Source organism: Stomoxys calcitrans, chromosome 2 (assembly GCF_963082655.1).
Source record: "Stomoxys calcitrans chromosome 2, idStoCalc2.1, whole genome shotgun sequence".
Classification (NCBI taxonomy): domain Eukaryota; kingdom Metazoa; phylum Arthropoda; class Insecta; order Diptera; family Muscidae; genus Stomoxys; species Stomoxys calcitrans.
Genome location: NC_081553.1, coordinates 10304302 through 10321341, shown reverse-complemented (window position 1 = coordinate 10321341; position 17040 = coordinate 10304302). Strand labels below are relative to the sequence as shown.

Here is a 17040-nt window from a genome sequence, read left to right as displayed (position 1 = left end):
GGTTTATATGCCAGCTATATCAGGTTCTATACCGATTTACGCCATACTTAGCACAGTTTTGGAAGTCATAACAAAACACCTGATGCAAAATTTCAGTCAAATCGGACGAGAATTGCGCCCTCTAGAGACTCAAGAAGTCAAGACCCAAGATTGGTTTATATGGCAGCTATATAAAAACATGGACCGATGTAAACCATACTTAGCGTAGTTGTTGGAAAAAACTACGTGCAAAATTTCAATAAAATCGGACAAGAATTGCGCCCTCTAAAGTCTCAAGAAGTCAAAACCCAAGATCGGTTTATATGGCAGCTATACCAAAACATGGACCGATTTGGCCCATTTACAATTCTAACCGACCTACACTTATAAAAAGTATTTGTGCAAAATTTTAAGCGGCTAGCTTTACTCCTTCGAAAGTTTGCGTGCTTCGACGGACGGATGGACGGACGGATCGACTAAAGGTGACATGACGATCAAGAATATATATACTTTTTGGGGGCGTTATGCGTTCAATATTTCGTTGTGTTACAAACAGAATGACGAAATTTGTTTACCCCCATCCTATGGCGGAGGGTATAAAAACACAAATTTAATTTTATATATAAGATTTATGCCTGATTTGGTAGAAATTTGGTAAGTAGAGATTTTCTTGGTGGTGGGTTCCCAAGATTCGGGCCGGCCGAACTTAGCACGTTTTTCACTTGTTAACTTTGAAACATTTGAACGTATTTTATTATATGAATGTTATTATCCTTTATGGAGAACATGACATGATCCACTGGTACTAATCTATAAGAATAATAATACTATTCTCATTGTGCTAGGCTTACAACGTATCAAATAAATGAAATGACATGAAAAATTTAGCTATTCTTATGACATTTTCTCTAAGGCACAATTTCTATAAGACGGGTTTTAAAATCAATATACCCGTCATCCAACGGTGTAAGAAATACAAACAACATAAAATACAAACCATACAATGACTTTAAAATTATTGTAGCTTTGTTACAATATTCACAATACGCTGTTGAAATATCTCTTTATTTAATTTTATTGGCTCACTACACATCATTATGTTGGTGCAACCAACTGGTGACCTCATCCAAATTAGTCTTCAGCCAGTTGATGTTATATTTAACAGTCTCCAAAGCCTGTTTGCGCGAGGCAGTGCCCGCACCGGCTTCAGGATATTTACCAAAGAATTCAGTCATTTCTTCGTACTTGGTTTCGGTGGTGAAGCGTTCCGTGATTGCTGGTATCATGCGACCCATATAGCGATCGTTCAAACCAAAGCGTCCCACCAAATTGGGCCATTCTTCACGAACAAATTCCCAAACGATGGGTTCGCCCACAGGATTGGCAGCAATGTATTGAATGCAATTGAAGTAATCCTGACTACGAACATATTCTTCGTTGGCAGCCAAATCAATGTATCTGAAAAGGAAATTTATGACAAATGGACTTGGCAAGTTGCACATTGCAAGGGTTTTTATACCTCTTTAGCAGCCAAGGAACTCGTACGGCTGATAGACCATACATCAGTTTGGTCTTCTCACTGGCATCCTGTTCGGCCACAAACAGATCCCACATTTGTTCCCATTGTTGTTGTTTACCCACAGTTTGCATGCCATAGAAGTAGACAATTTCACGAAGATCAGGCTCTGGTATATTTTCAATGGGATCAGCCAAAAAGGCAGTGAAACGACTGGAAGCTTGCACCAAACAATCGGGCAGACCAACAGAACAAGCGGCTGTAAGGACACTGACTCGCAAGCGACTAAAAGAAAACTTGGCTTTGTAAAAAATAATATTCCAAAGTATTTTTTCTGCTTACTTTTTCAAGTGATTATTTTCATCCACATTCCAGGTAACCTGCTCATAAACTTTAGCCATTAGCCCACGGGCATAATGCAAGTATTTCATATAGGACTCTGTTTGCATGAGATTTCCTTGAAGTGCCTGTAGCTTGGTGGCTGCCACATACCAAGGAACAAAGTCGGTTTCCTTTTCCAAATATGTGGTCATATCCAAAGCAACGCCATAGGGGACTTGACTGCCATCTGCCAATGCAAATACATCATTCAGCAAATGGGCACGATCGGCGACATCGAACTTTTCAGGATTGGCCACTAAATCGCTAGTGATTTCATGCCACATGGTCTCTTCGTAGTTGATGCGATAATAGCCCACTTGATGGCTATTGAATTTTAACCATTTAGTTTGAATTGGCACGGATACGGTGACAGCAGACTCGTCATAATTGAACCAAGCACGACGTACAGTTGCATCATGATCGTAGAAATAGGTAAGGGGAATAGTCCATTTGTAGCTAGAAAACAAAAGAAGGAAATTAGTTGCACCATGGAGGCATAGGCTAAGAGCTTAAATCTTATACAGAAAATTCCATTTGTGTTTGTTTGTTTGTCGGTTTGTTCCGTATAAACTCAAAAAGGGCTGAACCGGTAAACTTGAAATTTTCACAAATTGTGTCGGTTGGCCTGGAAGGAAACATGGGCTATATAATACAAAATAAAAGTGGGTCGATCGGGACAATAAGGGGTTCCAATGAAAGGTACTCAAGAGTAGAGTACGAATTTCATAATAAAAGATGAGTCCAGGTTTTTTTTGACGATCATGACAATATGGGACTCAAATGAAAGGTATTCGGGAGTAGATTACGAATATGGTCAGGAAGTAGGAATAGACTTTACAATTTTGATAACGGAAGGGGACGGACCCTCCACCTTTATCCCAAAAACACCACCCAAAATCAAAAGTGGACCGATAAGGACAATCTGGCATACAAATTTATTTTGAAGTATTGGGGGTCACCCCACCTCCACAAACGACATAAATAAGCACATTAGCCAATCACGGATATATGGGACTCGGTTTGTTTGTTCCGTATAGACTGAAAAACGGCAGAACCGATTTTCTCGAAATTTTCGCATATTGTGCAGGTTGATCTGGAAGGAAACATAGGCTATATCATTTTTCGGTATCGGAAGGGCGAGGGACTCTCCCCCTTATGGCAAAAACACAATCCAAAATCAAAAGTGGACCAATAAAATTTGAGTCTAAATACGAATCGGGCCACCCCAACCCCGAAACTCCCCCAAACAGACGTATTAAAACGTATTAGACATTCATTTCAATATGGGGCTCAAATGAAAGGTATTTGGAAGTAGATTTCGAATCTGGCATACAACAACGCCATTAGACCCATTAGACTTATTATGACTATATATATGATACTTGGCTGCGCCGATTTTCTTAAAATATTCATAGATTGTGTACGTTTGTCTGGAAGGAAACATAGACCATATAATTACCCCTTACCCCAAAAACGCCATCCATATCCGAATGTGGTCCGATGGGCACAATAAGGGTATCAAATTAATTAAAAGTATTGTAGACCAGAAAACGAATTTGGAATTAAAATTTGGGTCCAAGTACTCAGCGGACCCCCCCGCCTCCCAACCCCAAAACTCCCCTAAACAGATATATTCGAAATTCATGTCAATATGGGACTCAAACGAAATGTATTCGACAGTAGATTACAAATATGGCATAAAACATTAGGTTCAAGTAATGGGAGGTCGCCCTCCCCCAAATACCCCCAAATGGGCATATTAGCCGACCATGGCTATATGACACTCAAATGAAAGGTATTAGGGAGTAGATTACGAATATAACATTGAAATTTGCCTTCAAGTCTCGGTGGCGCTTTTCCTCCTAAAGATACGTCAAATGGGTTATTTGACACATTATGACAATATGGGATTCAAATGAAAGGTATTTGAGAGTATAAAACGAATTTTATATCCAATTTTGGAGCAAAGTGTTTTGGGGTACGCCCTAAAGATGGTTATGCTGTCTGTTTGGTGGGATTGGAAGGGTGTGGTATATTTTGAGCTGCTTCCAAGGAACCAAACGATTAATTCGGATGTTTACTGTCAACAATTGGAAAAATTGAATACAGCCATCAAGGAGAAGCGACCAGAATTGGTCAATCGTAGAGGTGTCATATTCCACCAGGACAACGCTAGACCGCACACATCTTTGGTCACTCACCAAAAACTGAGTGAGCTTGGCTGGGAACTTTTGATGCATCCACCATATAGCCCTGACCTTGCACCATCAGACAACCATTTATTTCGATCTTTGCGGAACTCCTTAAATGGTAAAACTTTCGGCAATGATGAGGCTATAAAATCGCACTTGGTGCAGTTTTTTGCAGATAAAGGCCAGAAGTTCTATGAGCGTGGAATACTAAATTTGCCAGGAAGATGGCAAAATGTTATCGAACAAAATGGCAATTATATATTCGATTAAAGTTCATTCTAAGTTTTTATTAAAAACGCATTTACTTGCTCTTAAAAAATCCGCAATTATTTTTTGGGCAACCCAATATATACCTAATGGGGTCTTAGACGAATATTTCGAGGAGTTACAAATAGAATGACGAAATTAGTATGCCCCCATCCAATGGTGCAGGGTATAAAAAGACTTGAAGGTGAGGTAGGGTCTGACGTCGGAAACTTCAGGCATGCCTCTAGGGCAGGTCGGAGGAGACGGCGGTACGCGATGGCGGCTTTCCTGAATATTGAGAGGCCATTTAATAACGAAGAGATGGGCCGACTGCCACCGCCCTGAAGCGCACGGGGGTCCAACTGAGTTTCTCCCAGTGTGACTGAACGCTATGTGACAGGGTTTTCTTGGAAAACTTCGGAGATAATATAGACAGAAGGCATCAAGGGTGGGGTGTTCTCGGGATTCACTTTCCCGGTAGGGAGGAGAACACCGTAGCGCAGAGGTAAGCATGTCCGCCTATGACGCTGAATGCCTGGGTTCAAATCCTGGCGAAATTATCAGAAAAAAATGTTCAGCGGTAGTTTTTCCCCTCCTAATGCTGGCAACATTTGTGAGGTACTATGCCATGTAAAACATCTCTCCAAAGTGGTGTCGCACTGCGGCGCGCCGTTCGGACTCGGCTATATAAAGGAGGCCCCTTATCATTGAGCTTAAACTTCAATCGAAATGCACTCATTGATAAGTGAGAAGTTTGCCCCTGTTCCTTAGTGGAATGTTCATGGGCAAAATTTGCAAATTTGGTAGGAAGGAATGGGAAGCGAATCCTGTGTTTCAGGAGAATGATACCTCGGTCTCTATAGAAAGCTCCAAGATGGAGACAGAGAATGAATGGGGGCCATATTTCGACACATAAAATATCGGTACGTTGGTGAGACTGCCGGACGAGGGTACGTTCTTTCGGGCAGAGCCATAACGATGGCCGCAAAGGAAATTCTGGGAAAGGATTTACAGTTTTTGAAATCAATACATATATATGGCGGCCCTCAAGGCAGTGGGAATGTGTGAAATCTCTGATTAGTCTCCAGTTTCACGACATAGTGCTAACATGGATTAGCACATGCGATGACACCGTATTGGCGCTTACCCCCTACATTCTTCTATAAAATAGATGAAAAGCAAATTTTATCAGCTGACATGAAAACGGAACGTAAAATTTTGTTTTAACTGAATTCCACTTTGTGGTTACGGTCGACAGACGTTCGGTAATCATTTGCATGTGTTTTCATAAGTCAAAACAAAACAGCTGACACGTTTTCCTACATTTACGTTAAGTTTACGAGATCATAATCAGGCCTTAAATTCATTTTACTTTCCGGTTATGGTTGACAGACGTTCGGTAATCGTTTGCATGTGTTTTTATAAGACTAAACAACACTGCTGACACGCTCCTCTACATTAACGGTACATTTACGAGATGTATATTTGATAGTTCTATAAAGAAGATCTGTCAAATAAGTTTTGTGAATACCGGTGTTAGTTAATTTAATTTTTCTTATTTTATCGTTAATTACATTTTCAATTGGAATTGACGATTGTCAAAATGTGTTACTTACTTAAATTCGGAATCATCAAAGACTTTGTCATAGTCCTCAATATTCGAAAAGAAACGCTTCTGTGTCAGTTCGAATGTTGTTGCTGAAGTGCGTTTAACATCAATCACTGGCAAGCCCATTTGTTCGGTCCAAGTACGCATCATAAGCCTAAAGACAGAAAATATAAATACCCACATTGAGAAGTTATAGAAACATTTTCAGCTCACTTGACATCGAAACCTGGCTCAGTGTTGGCCACCTCTGTTAGAAAATCATCCGTTACAGCATTTTGATATTTGAATTTGTTCAAATAGTTTGTGACAGCCAATTCAAATTTTTCAACTCCCACAATATCCTCCAGCATACGAATGACGGAGGCACCCTTTTCATAGCTGATGGTATCGAAGATTTCTGTAATTTGATCGGGATTCTCTACAGTTTGTACAATGGGATGTGAGGCAACAGAGGAGTCGTATTTCATGACACCATGCAATGCATGGATCAAAAATTGGTCGGGCTGTAACAATTTTTTTTTATAAAAACTGCAGAATTTATAGTTTTTGTTATTCTAAACTTGCTTACCAATCCCCAATCAGTATAAATTTCATTGATACCCTTATATTCCATGAAACGAGCAAAGCCTTCATTTAGCCACAAATCATTCCACCAGTTCATGGTAACTGAAAAATTATGAAAAATACACGAAATTATGGCCAAAGCCGCTTATTAAATAAATAAAATGGGAAATCTCTGTGATATATTGAATGCCAACGAAGTAACTGACATTGAGACAGATTATATATCTTTAAACATATGCACTTTGTTCGAAACTTACCCAAATTTCCAAACCACATGTGCGCCAGCTCATGAGCAATTACAGCAGCTATGCGTTGTTTATTCCAAGTGGAACTGAAGCTGCGATCATATAACAGAGCTGTCTCCCGATAAGTAACTAAACCCCAATGTTCCATGGCATTGGAAGCGAAATCAGGAATAGCGGCCATATCTGTCAAATGAGATAGAAACTAATGTTAAAAGTAATTCATAACATTTAAGGTGAAGTGCTTTAAAGATCTGGCTTCCTCTACTGCTTTTTGTAGGTTGTTCAATGCAAATTCTACTTACCCAGTTTCGGCAATGGATATTCTACTTTATAATTTCTGATATAAAACTCTGTAACTGCTGCTGCCGTATCAGCAGCAAATTCTGTCTTAGCCAATTGATGTGCAGTAGCGAAAATTTGAATTTCGAAATCATCTCCATACTCAGCATGGACGGGTCTCTTGCTACTGGCAAAATCAGAAATAAGGAAGCAGACCAAATAGGTGCTCATATCAACACTTTCGGCAAAATGCACTTCAGTACGTTCATCCAAAGGTGTGGTGCTCTACAAATATAGACAAAATGCATTAACATTTGTATACGATCTTTTTTTTTAAAGGTTTCCCTTACCTCTTGATTCATATTAGATAGAGCGTGGTAATTATCACCTGTGGGTATGACCAAGGTGACACGGAACTTTGCCTTCATATTTGGCTCATCAAAGCAAGGGAAGGCCTGACGAGCATAGGTGGGTTCAAATTTCGAAGTGGCAATTGTTCTGCAAATAAAAAAACAATACTTCGCTGTATTATACTGGGAAACACAAAACATAATTGCAAGGAAAGGCAAAAGTCGGGCGGAGCCGACTATATAATACCCTAAACCAACCCTACAATTATAAATTCGGGCAATATAAAAGAGCTATATCTAAATTTGAACCGACTTTTAAACGGATCGTTTGAAAATTGTTGTTACAACGGCCATATAAGTGCAAATCCGGCGATAAATATGTATGGGTGCTACATCCAAATTTGAACCGATTTTGATGAAATCTCGCAGATATGTTGAGATTAATGCTATATCCAAAACTGAATTGATTTTAGTGAAATCTTGCAGATATGTTAAGATCAGTAGCAAAACAATCCGTGACAAACTTCCAAATTTCAGCAAAATCGGATAATAAGTGTGGCTTTTATGGGCCTAAGACCCTTAATCGGTGGATCGGTCTATATGGCAGCTATATCCAAATCTGAACCGATCTGGGCCAAATTGAAGAAGAATGTCGACTGGTCTAACCCAACTCGACTCGCTGTCCCAAATTTCATCAAAATCGGATAATAAATGTGGCTTTTATGGGCCTAAGACCTTTAATCGCCGGATCGGTCTACATGGGGGCTATATGAAGATATAGTCCGATATAGTCCATCTTCGGACTTAACCTGCTTATGGACAAAAAAAAAAAAGAATCTGTGCAAAGTTTCAGCTCAATATTTCTGTTATCATTAAAGACTGTAGCGTGATTTCTATAGACAGACGGATTTCTATAGACAGATTAGATTTTTACGCTGATCAAGAATATATATACTTTATAGGGTCGGAAATGGATTCGATGAGTTGCCAAAGGAATGACAAAATGAATATACCCCCATTCTTCGGTGGTGAGTATAATTAGGGAACTAAAGAATCTTTCACTGCCCTATACAATGCCCTGCAAATATTTCGCTCCTGTTCCTTAATGCAATTTTCATGGGCAAATTTGCATTTGCATACAATGCCCCACTTGTGCAGACCAAAACGTTTAGAAGCCACGCTCTTCGCTACCATCTCTTCCAACGGGGTCACCACCTAAGTAGATTACAGCTATTTCAGGCTCACCTCTTTTGATTTTCAGGTGTGTTATAGGTACTGCTATACAATCCAACAATTTTTCCAAACATCACTCCTTCGAACTCAATGCCCAAGGTTATGGCCGCTCCAACAATTAACTTTTCCTTCATATCGATAACCAAAAATTCACGCACTGTATCCAAAGTGTATTGCACCACCTCCAAACTAAGGGCATTTTGGCTTTGCACATAGACTCGTTTAATATCCAATTTATGCGAATGCAAAATGATTTGTTGGCTCTCCTCAACAACGTCAATGGTAATGACAACTTTACCACCAAAGTTTCCAGTTTGTAGATTGGGATCCAAATACAAATCATACAGCGTAGGTTTTAAGGCACTGGGTAAGCGATAGTTGATCTATGGAATAGAATAACACAAAGTGATAAGATAAGTGAAATGGGGAAAAACAAAAAAACAAAAAAAAAGGTGGAAAAATCAAGTCATAGTTATGGGTCTAAAATCACTCTCAGTGATTTGGCGTTTTACTTATTAAAGTACATAATACTATATAAAGGATGTGTTAATACAATGTTTGTCCTTGTTATTAGTGTTCTCTAAATGGGCCTCTCAATAACCAAGTTTGTGTCAACTAGTGCGAAACATCGGAAACATACAAGTGATCAGGATCAGGAAACCTTGGCACCACTTGTATTGGCTGTGAAAAGTAGTTCAACTTTTGGATGGGCCATCATTGTGCTAATCATCTTTAACATACAAATGATCACTTCCGGTGACCTTACTAAATGAAAACCTTGTCACCATTTGTGTTGGCAGAGAAAAAATGCTCAACTGCATTTTGGGGAAGATGGCCCACTCTGTATGTATTGTACTTCTCTGTATATCATATCTTTGTATAGGATTAATCACCTTTTTTGTCATAAAACTTTTTATACCCTCCACCATAGGATGGGGGTATACTAATTTCGTCATTCTGTTTGTAACACCTCGAAATATGCGTCTGAGACCCCATAAAGTATATATATTCTTGATCGTCATGTCATTTTAAGTCAATCTAGCCCTGTCCGTCCGTCCGTCTGTCTGTCTGTCGAAAGCACGCTAACTTTCGAAGGAGTAAAGCTAGCCGCTTGAAATTTTGCACAAATACTTTTCATTAGTGTTGGTATAAATGGACCAAATCGGTCCATGTTTTCATATAGCTGCCATATAAACCGATCTTGGGACTTGACTTCTTGAGTCTCTAAAGGGCGCAATTCTCGTCCAATTTAACTACAATTTTGCACGTAGTGTTTTGGTATCACTGTGTTAAGTATGAATCAAATGGGTTCATAATCTGGTGTAGCTGCCATATAAACCGATCTTGGATCTTGACTTCTTGAGCCTCCCAATTTTGCTTCGTGAGCCCCTACAAGACGCAATTCTTATCCGAATGAACTGAAATATTACACAATGACTTCTACAATATTCAGCATTCAATTATGGATAACAGTTCTTATTCAATATTCTTTGTTTGCCTAAAAAAATATACCGCGCATAGAACTCGACAAATGCGATCCATGGTGGAGGGACGCTCTTACTTGTTGTTTTCTCACTTGCTTACCTCCTCATCAGCCAGGGAACGACGACTACGCGGTTTTATCTCTCCCTCCAATAGCGATTCCATATAATCCAATTTTTCTTTGGCATCGCTGATGTCAGCATTTAAGCGAGTATGTTGAAAAGCCAAAACGACTGTAGACACTGTAAATGCCAGGACAGCCCAGCACATAATTAATCGTATAATTTTATTATTTCCCAACATTTTGTTATCCTTTTGTATAGTCTCATATGAAGCGACTGTAACCACTACCGGTCTGTCCAACAGACCTTTTAAAACTGAAGCATTGTCGAAGAAATTATTATCGCACCTATTTAAAAAATCCTATCGGTACTAATCAATTGATTAGCAGCTGTCCCCGTGCAGTCGATGAAATCACACAGTTAACGCAATGACTTGCTTGTGATTATTTATGATGAAGTTATACACTTAGAAAAAATCTATAAAAATTATTTTATAATAGATGCCGTTGTTAACCATAGACACAAAGTATTTTCTTACTTGGGATGCTTTAAAGACAGGATGTCACAAAAGACTTAATCAACAGAAGAACGCCAAATAATCCCAAGCAGATGGTCTGAAGGTCATTTTGCTACTTGATAACAATGCTTTGGGATATGCCAGAAATTAAGGACCTAGGGAAGACAAATCAAATTAACAAAGACACCACAAATTCTTGTTACTGTTTTGAAAACTTGTATGCCTAATAGAATAGATATTAGTCATTGAAGTCATGAACTACCTATTGGGTTGCCCAAAAAGTAATTGCGGATTTTTTAAAAGAAAGTGAATGCATTTTTAATAAAACTTAGAATGAACTTTAATCAAATATACTTTTTTTACACTTTTTTTCTAAAGCAAGCTAAAAGTAACAGCTGATATCTGACAGAAGAAAGAATGCAATTACAGAGTCACAAGCTGTGAAAAAATTTGTCAACGCCGACTATATGGAAAATCCGCAATTACTTTTTGGGTAACCCAATATATCTTATTTTAGTTCAAACAACAATTTTTAAATTTGTATGCCGCCACACTCAAAAAAAGGAAACAAACCTTAGCTTAATGGTACTTCACATTAATTATTTTACAATATCGCAATTACTGAACCATATGTTTTTTGTCTTTCAATTGGGAAAAAACGACCTTAAATCTCTTAAAAAAGGTTTGTCAGCTTGTTAATCTTATCGGATATGCAATTGGGCCAATCGGAAACCCCAAAAATCCCTCTATCAGTTGTTGCCAATACTCAAAAGTTAACCAACAAATGAATGTCTAATAGTGTCATATAAATGTTGAACTTTTGCCATGATGTCGTAGTGATTGTGATTAATAATGAAATGTAAAAAATTGATTGTGACAAAAATACGATTGAGTATCTTATCGAAATTACACTTATAAATATAATGTATATAAAAATCTACATTGAAACAAGTAAAAAGGCGTTAAGTTCGTCCGGGCCGAACTTTGGATACCCACCACTTCGGGTATGTAAGTAAACAACCTCTCGACAAAATCCGGGGAAAAATGCATACCTTGTGCCTCCTAGCAGCTTTATCAAAATATGTTCCGATTTGGACCATTATTCAATGGTGTATAGCAAAATATTGATCACTTTAGTAGCTATAGCAAAAAATAAACCGATCTGAAACATATACGACACGGATGTCGAAAAGTCTAACATAAGCCACTGCGTCAAATGTCATCGAAATCGGATTATAAATGCGCCTTTTATGGCCCCAAAACCTTAAATAGGCAGATGGGTTTATATGGCAACTATATCCAAATCTGGACCGATTTGGGCCAAGTTGCAGAAAAATTTCGAATAGCCTAACACAACTCACTGTCCCAAATTTCGGCGACATCAGACAATAAATCGCCATTTATGGCCCCAAAACCTTAAATCGAGATATCGGTCTATATGGCAGCTATATCCAAATCTGGACCGATTTGAGCCACATTGAAGAAGGATGGCGAAGTTTATAATACAACTCACTGTCCCAAATTTCGGCGACATCGGACAATAAATGCACTATTTTTGGGCACAAAACCTTAAATCGAGAGATCGGTCAATATGGCAACTTTATCCAAATCTGAACCGATTTGGGCCAAGTTGTCGAAGGTCCTAACACAACTCACTGCCCCGAATTTCAGGAAAATCGGATTATAAATGTGGCTTTAATGGGCCTAAGATCCTAAATCGGCAGATCGGTCTATATGACAGCTATATCCAAATCTGGACCGATCTGGGTAAAATTGAAGAAGAATGTCGAGGGCCCTAACACAACTCACTGTCCCAAATTTCAGCAAAATCAGACAATAAATACGCCTTTTAAGGGCCCAAAGCCTTAAATTGAGAGATCGGTCTATATGGCAGCTATATTTAAATCTGGACCGATCTGGGCCAAATTGTCGAAGGATGTCGAAGGTCCTAACACAACTCACTGCCCCTAATTTCAGCAAAATCGGATTATAAATATGGCTTTTATGGGCCTAAGACCCTAAATCGGCAGATCGGTCTATAAAACAGCTATATCCAATTCTGTACCGATCTAGCTCAAAATGAAGAAGGATGTCGATTGGCCTAACACAACTCACTGTCCCAAATTTCAGCAAAAGCGGATGATAAATGTGACTTTTATGGACCTGAGACCGTAAATCGGCTGATCTGTCTACATGGGGGCTATATCAAGATATAGTCCGATATAGCCCATCTTCGAACTTAACCTGCTTATGGACAAAAAAGAAGCGGCGCAAAGTTTCAGCTCAATATATCTACTTTTAAAGACTGTAGCGTGATTTTAACAGATAGACGGACGGCCATGGCTAGATCGTCTTAGATTTTTACGCTGATCAAGAATATATATAATTTATAGGGTCGGAAATGGATATTTCGATGTGTTGCAAACGGAATGACAAAATGAATATACCCCCATCCTTCGGTGGTGGGTATAAACATTGATGGGCAATATTCTGTTACTATACGCCCAGAATAAAAGTTTTCTGTTATCAACAAACACTGTCTGCTGATAAAGGGAGATTTTTTAGCTATTATCTTTTTGGCAACACTGGTTTAAACAGCTCACGCAGGTTTCGTGGTTTGTTTCACTATCAAACATCCTTAGTTTGATCTATAATTTAACCATGAATCGTCTTACAAACGAACAACGCTTGCAAGTTATTGAATTTTATTATCAAAATGCGTGCTCTGTTAAAAAAGTTCATCGCGCGCTTCTTCCATTTTACGACGATGCTCACTGGATCCGTAAATGAGCAGAAAATAATAGCTATATTATTGGAGCTATGTCAAGTTATGGTCCCGTCTGAACTGAATGTTGGAGACAATAGTAGAAGTCATTGTGTAAAATTTCAGCCAATTCGGTTAAGAATTGTGCCCTTTGGGGTCTCAGGAAGTAATATAGAGAGATTGGTTTATATGGTAGCTATATCAGGCTATGGACTGATTTGGACCATATTTGACCCGTATGTCGAAGGTCATGGGAGAAGCCGTTGTACTACATTTCGGCCAAATCGGATAATAACCACAGATCGGTTTAAATGGCAGCTATATCAGGTTATGGACCGATTTGAAACATATTTGGCACAGTCATTGGAAGTTATAATAAAAAACCTCGTGCAAAATTTCAGCCGAATCGGATAAGAATTGTGCCCTCTAGTGGCTCAAGAAGACAAGACCCGCGATCGGTTTATATGGCAGCTATACCAGATCATGAACCGATTTGAATCATACTTTGCACAGTGATACCAAAACACTATGTACAAAATTTCAGTTAAATCGGACGAGAATTGCGCCCTCTAGAGGCTCAAGAAGTCAAGACCCAAGATCGGTTTATATGACAGTTATTGGAAGTCATCACAAAACACCTCTTGCAAAATTTCAGCCAAGTCGGAAGAAAATTGCGGGCTCTATTGGCTCAATAAGTCAAGATCCAAGATCGGTTTATCTGACAGCTATATCAGATTATGAACCGATTTGAATCATACTTAACACAGTGATACCAACGGACGGATGGACGGACAGAAATTGTGCGATGTTTGTTCAAAAAGTATCGCAAATTTTTTTATTGCTTAAGTAAGTGTTTATCATGAACATCTGTGTTACCCCATTCAAATCAAGCAAATCCCAGCTATAATGTATGTATGTCAGCGCGTTTTATCCAATCCACAGCAGTCAAAAGAAAACATTTTAAATGGCCAACCTTGGCAGCATATATAGGAGATAGGGCTACCAACAAAACGCAACAAAACAATGGAAGACACCTAATAGACCACGAAAATTCAAAATTCCATATACTTTATCAGCAAATTTCGTAATGAACGGAAAAAGTTTTCATTCAAACACTGGCATAGGTTTCTCTTGATTTTCCATTTTGGCAGCTATAATATTTGTGTTTTCCTAATAATAAAGGGTGATTTTTTTGAGGTTAGGATTTTCATGCATTAGTATTTGACAGATCACGTGGGATTTCAGACATGGTGTCAAAGAGAAAGATGCTCAGTATGCTTTGACATTTCATCATGAATAGACTTACTAACGAGCAACGCTTGCAAATCATTGAATTTTATTACCAAAATCGGTGTTCGGTTCGAAATGTGTTCAAATTTTGACAAATTTTGTTCAGCGATGAGGCTCATTTCTGGTTGAATGGCTACGTAAATAAGCAAAATTGCCGCATTTGGAGTGAAGAGCAACCAGAAGCCGTTCAAGAACTGCCCATGCATCCCGAAAAATGCACTGTTTGGTGTGGTTTGTACGCTGGTGGAATCATTGGACCGTATTTTTTCAAAGATGCTGTTGGACGCAACGTTACGGTGAATGAACACATTTCGAACCGAACACTGATTTTGGTAATAAAATTCAATGATTTGCAAGCGTTGCTCGTTAGTAAGTCTATTCATGATGAAATGTCAAAGCATACTGAGCATCTTTCTCTTTGACACCATGTCTGAAATCCCACGTGATCTGTCAAATACTAATGCATGAAAATCCTAACCTCAAAAAAATCACCCTTTACAAGCAGCCAATATTGTCAGGCCATTTTATCATAACACAATGACATACCATAGGCTTTGATTAACAATGTCCAAAACCGACATTCAAATCATAAAGACACTTAAAGTAAGTAGGAAACAAGTAAGAGCGTGCTAAGTTCGGCCGGGCCGAATCTTATATACCCTCCACCATGGATCGCATTTGTCGAGTTCTATGCGCGGTATATATACTTTTAGGCAAACAAAGAATATTGTATAAGAACTGTTATGCTATTGGCGCTATATCAATTTATAGTCCGATTCGGATCATAAATGAATGCTGAATATTGTAGAAGTCATTGTGTAATATTTCAGTTCATTCGGATAAGAATTGCGCCTTGTAGGGGCTCAAGAAGCAAAATCGGGAGATAGGTTTATATGGGAGCTGCATCAAGCTATTGACCGATTCAGACCATATTAGACACGTGTGTAGAAGGCCATGAAAGAAGCCATCGTACAAAATGTCTTCCAAATCGGATGAGAATTGGGCCCTCTAGAGGCTCAAGAAGTCAAGATCCCAGATCGGTTTATATGGCAGCTATATCAGGTTCAATACCGATTTGCGCCATACTTAGTATAGTTGTTGGAAGTCATAACAGAACACCTCATGAAGAATTTCGGCAAAATCGGATAAGAATTGCGCCCTCTATTGGCTCAAGAAGTCAAGATCCAAGAGTTTATATGACAGTTATACCAGATTATTAACCGATTTGAATATAACTTAACACATTTGTTGGAAGTGATAAAAAAAAGCACTATGTGCAAAATTTCATTCAAATCGAACGAGAATTGCGCCCTCTAGAGGCTCAAGAAGTCAAGACCCAAGATCGGTTTATATGGCAGCCATATCAAAACATGGACCGATTTGGCCCATTTACAAATTGTGCAAAATTTCAAGCGGCTAGATTTCCTTCGAATGTTAGCATGCTTTCGACAGACGGACGGACTGACAGACGGACGGACTGACGAACGGACTGACGGACGGACTAACGGACGGACGTACATGGTTAGATAGAGTTGAAATGACATGACGATCAAGAATATATATATAATTTATGGGGTCTCAGACACATATTTCGAGGTGATACAGAATGACGAAATTAGTAGAACCCCATCCTATGGTGGAGGGTATAAAAAACGTACAAAAGCAAAAAATAAGAAGACAAAATGTGTGGACAGAGTGGGCCTGGCGGTCTACATTGAACCATCAGGGCAAAAACAACGCCTTCTCTGAGGATGGCACGGTCCGCATCGATTGGGTGAAGGGCCATAGCGGAGTATGGAGTTTAAAGAAAAAGCAGACGAATTGGTAGTGAAGGCTAGAGGACTGCTGTCAAAAAATTTGTTGAACGCGACGCCTTTCGTATCGACGGAGTCCGAGAACAGCGAAACGGTCGGTAAGACGATATCGTCAGTATAGCTTTCGATATCGTGCCAGAATACATAGGACTATGAGCTCACTTATGCCAAATCGGAGCGGCAAGTGATGACACGTGTAGGGCAAGTGGGGAAGATGATGAGGCATTGGAGCACATCGGTACTTAGGTGGTGACACAATATCAAACATGAACCAACTTAGAGGTGTGATATGGAAAACAATTTTGTAATTAGCACCGAACTCCTGACATAGATTTTCTTTTTCGAAGTTACATTTCAGTATTTAGAGCACACAACAAGCCGATTACTGGCTTAGGTGTATGTCCATAGTGGCGTGGGGCAGATTGATATCCGCACCCTCTTTTCCACCTAGCGCAATGTAACCTTAAACAAGTAAAAGCCTTTCAAATTTATCCGGACCGTAACTTGGTAACCCACC

The 17040-nt window shown here is 39.1% G+C and overlaps 3 protein-coding genes across 4 annotated transcripts in view; 1 reads left to right on the top strand and 2 right to left on the bottom strand.

Annotated features, from left to right (window-relative positions):
* The window catches only part of LOC106084195 (protein apnoia), a 123650-nt gene that overhangs the window by 42123 nt on the left and 64487 nt on the right, over window positions 1-17040 (top strand). The window lies entirely within an intron of this gene.
* On the bottom strand, window positions 796-1785 carry LOC131995294 (aminopeptidase A-like; the record flags this gene model as incomplete). Its single annotated transcript, XM_059363789.1, has 2 exons — window positions 796-1437; window positions 1499-1785. Coding segments are annotated over 2 exons (660 nt in total), but the record flags the coding sequence as incomplete, so codon positions are not given.
* The window catches only part of LOC106083937 (glutamyl aminopeptidase), a 34194-nt gene continuing 18972 nt past the window's right edge, over window positions 1819-17040 (bottom strand). Inside the window, exons 13-21 of the mRNA XM_059363788.1 lie at window positions 10179-10453; window positions 8607-8977; window positions 7362-7509; window positions 7035-7296; window positions 6745-6915; window positions 6492-6589; window positions 6137-6426; window positions 5931-6077; window positions 1819-2332 (exon numbers count right to left, since the gene is read on the bottom strand). Of these exons, the coding sequence (XP_059219771.1) occupies window positions 1834-2332; window positions 5931-6077; window positions 6137-6426; window positions 6492-6589; window positions 6745-6915; window positions 7035-7296; window positions 7362-7509; window positions 8607-8977; window positions 10179-10453 (2261 nt within the window). The 3' untranslated portion in view covers window positions 1819-1833. The remainder of the gene's footprint in view (window positions 2333-5930; window positions 6078-6136; window positions 6427-6491; window positions 6590-6744; window positions 6916-7034; window positions 7297-7361; window positions 7510-8606; window positions 8978-10178; window positions 10454-17040) is intronic.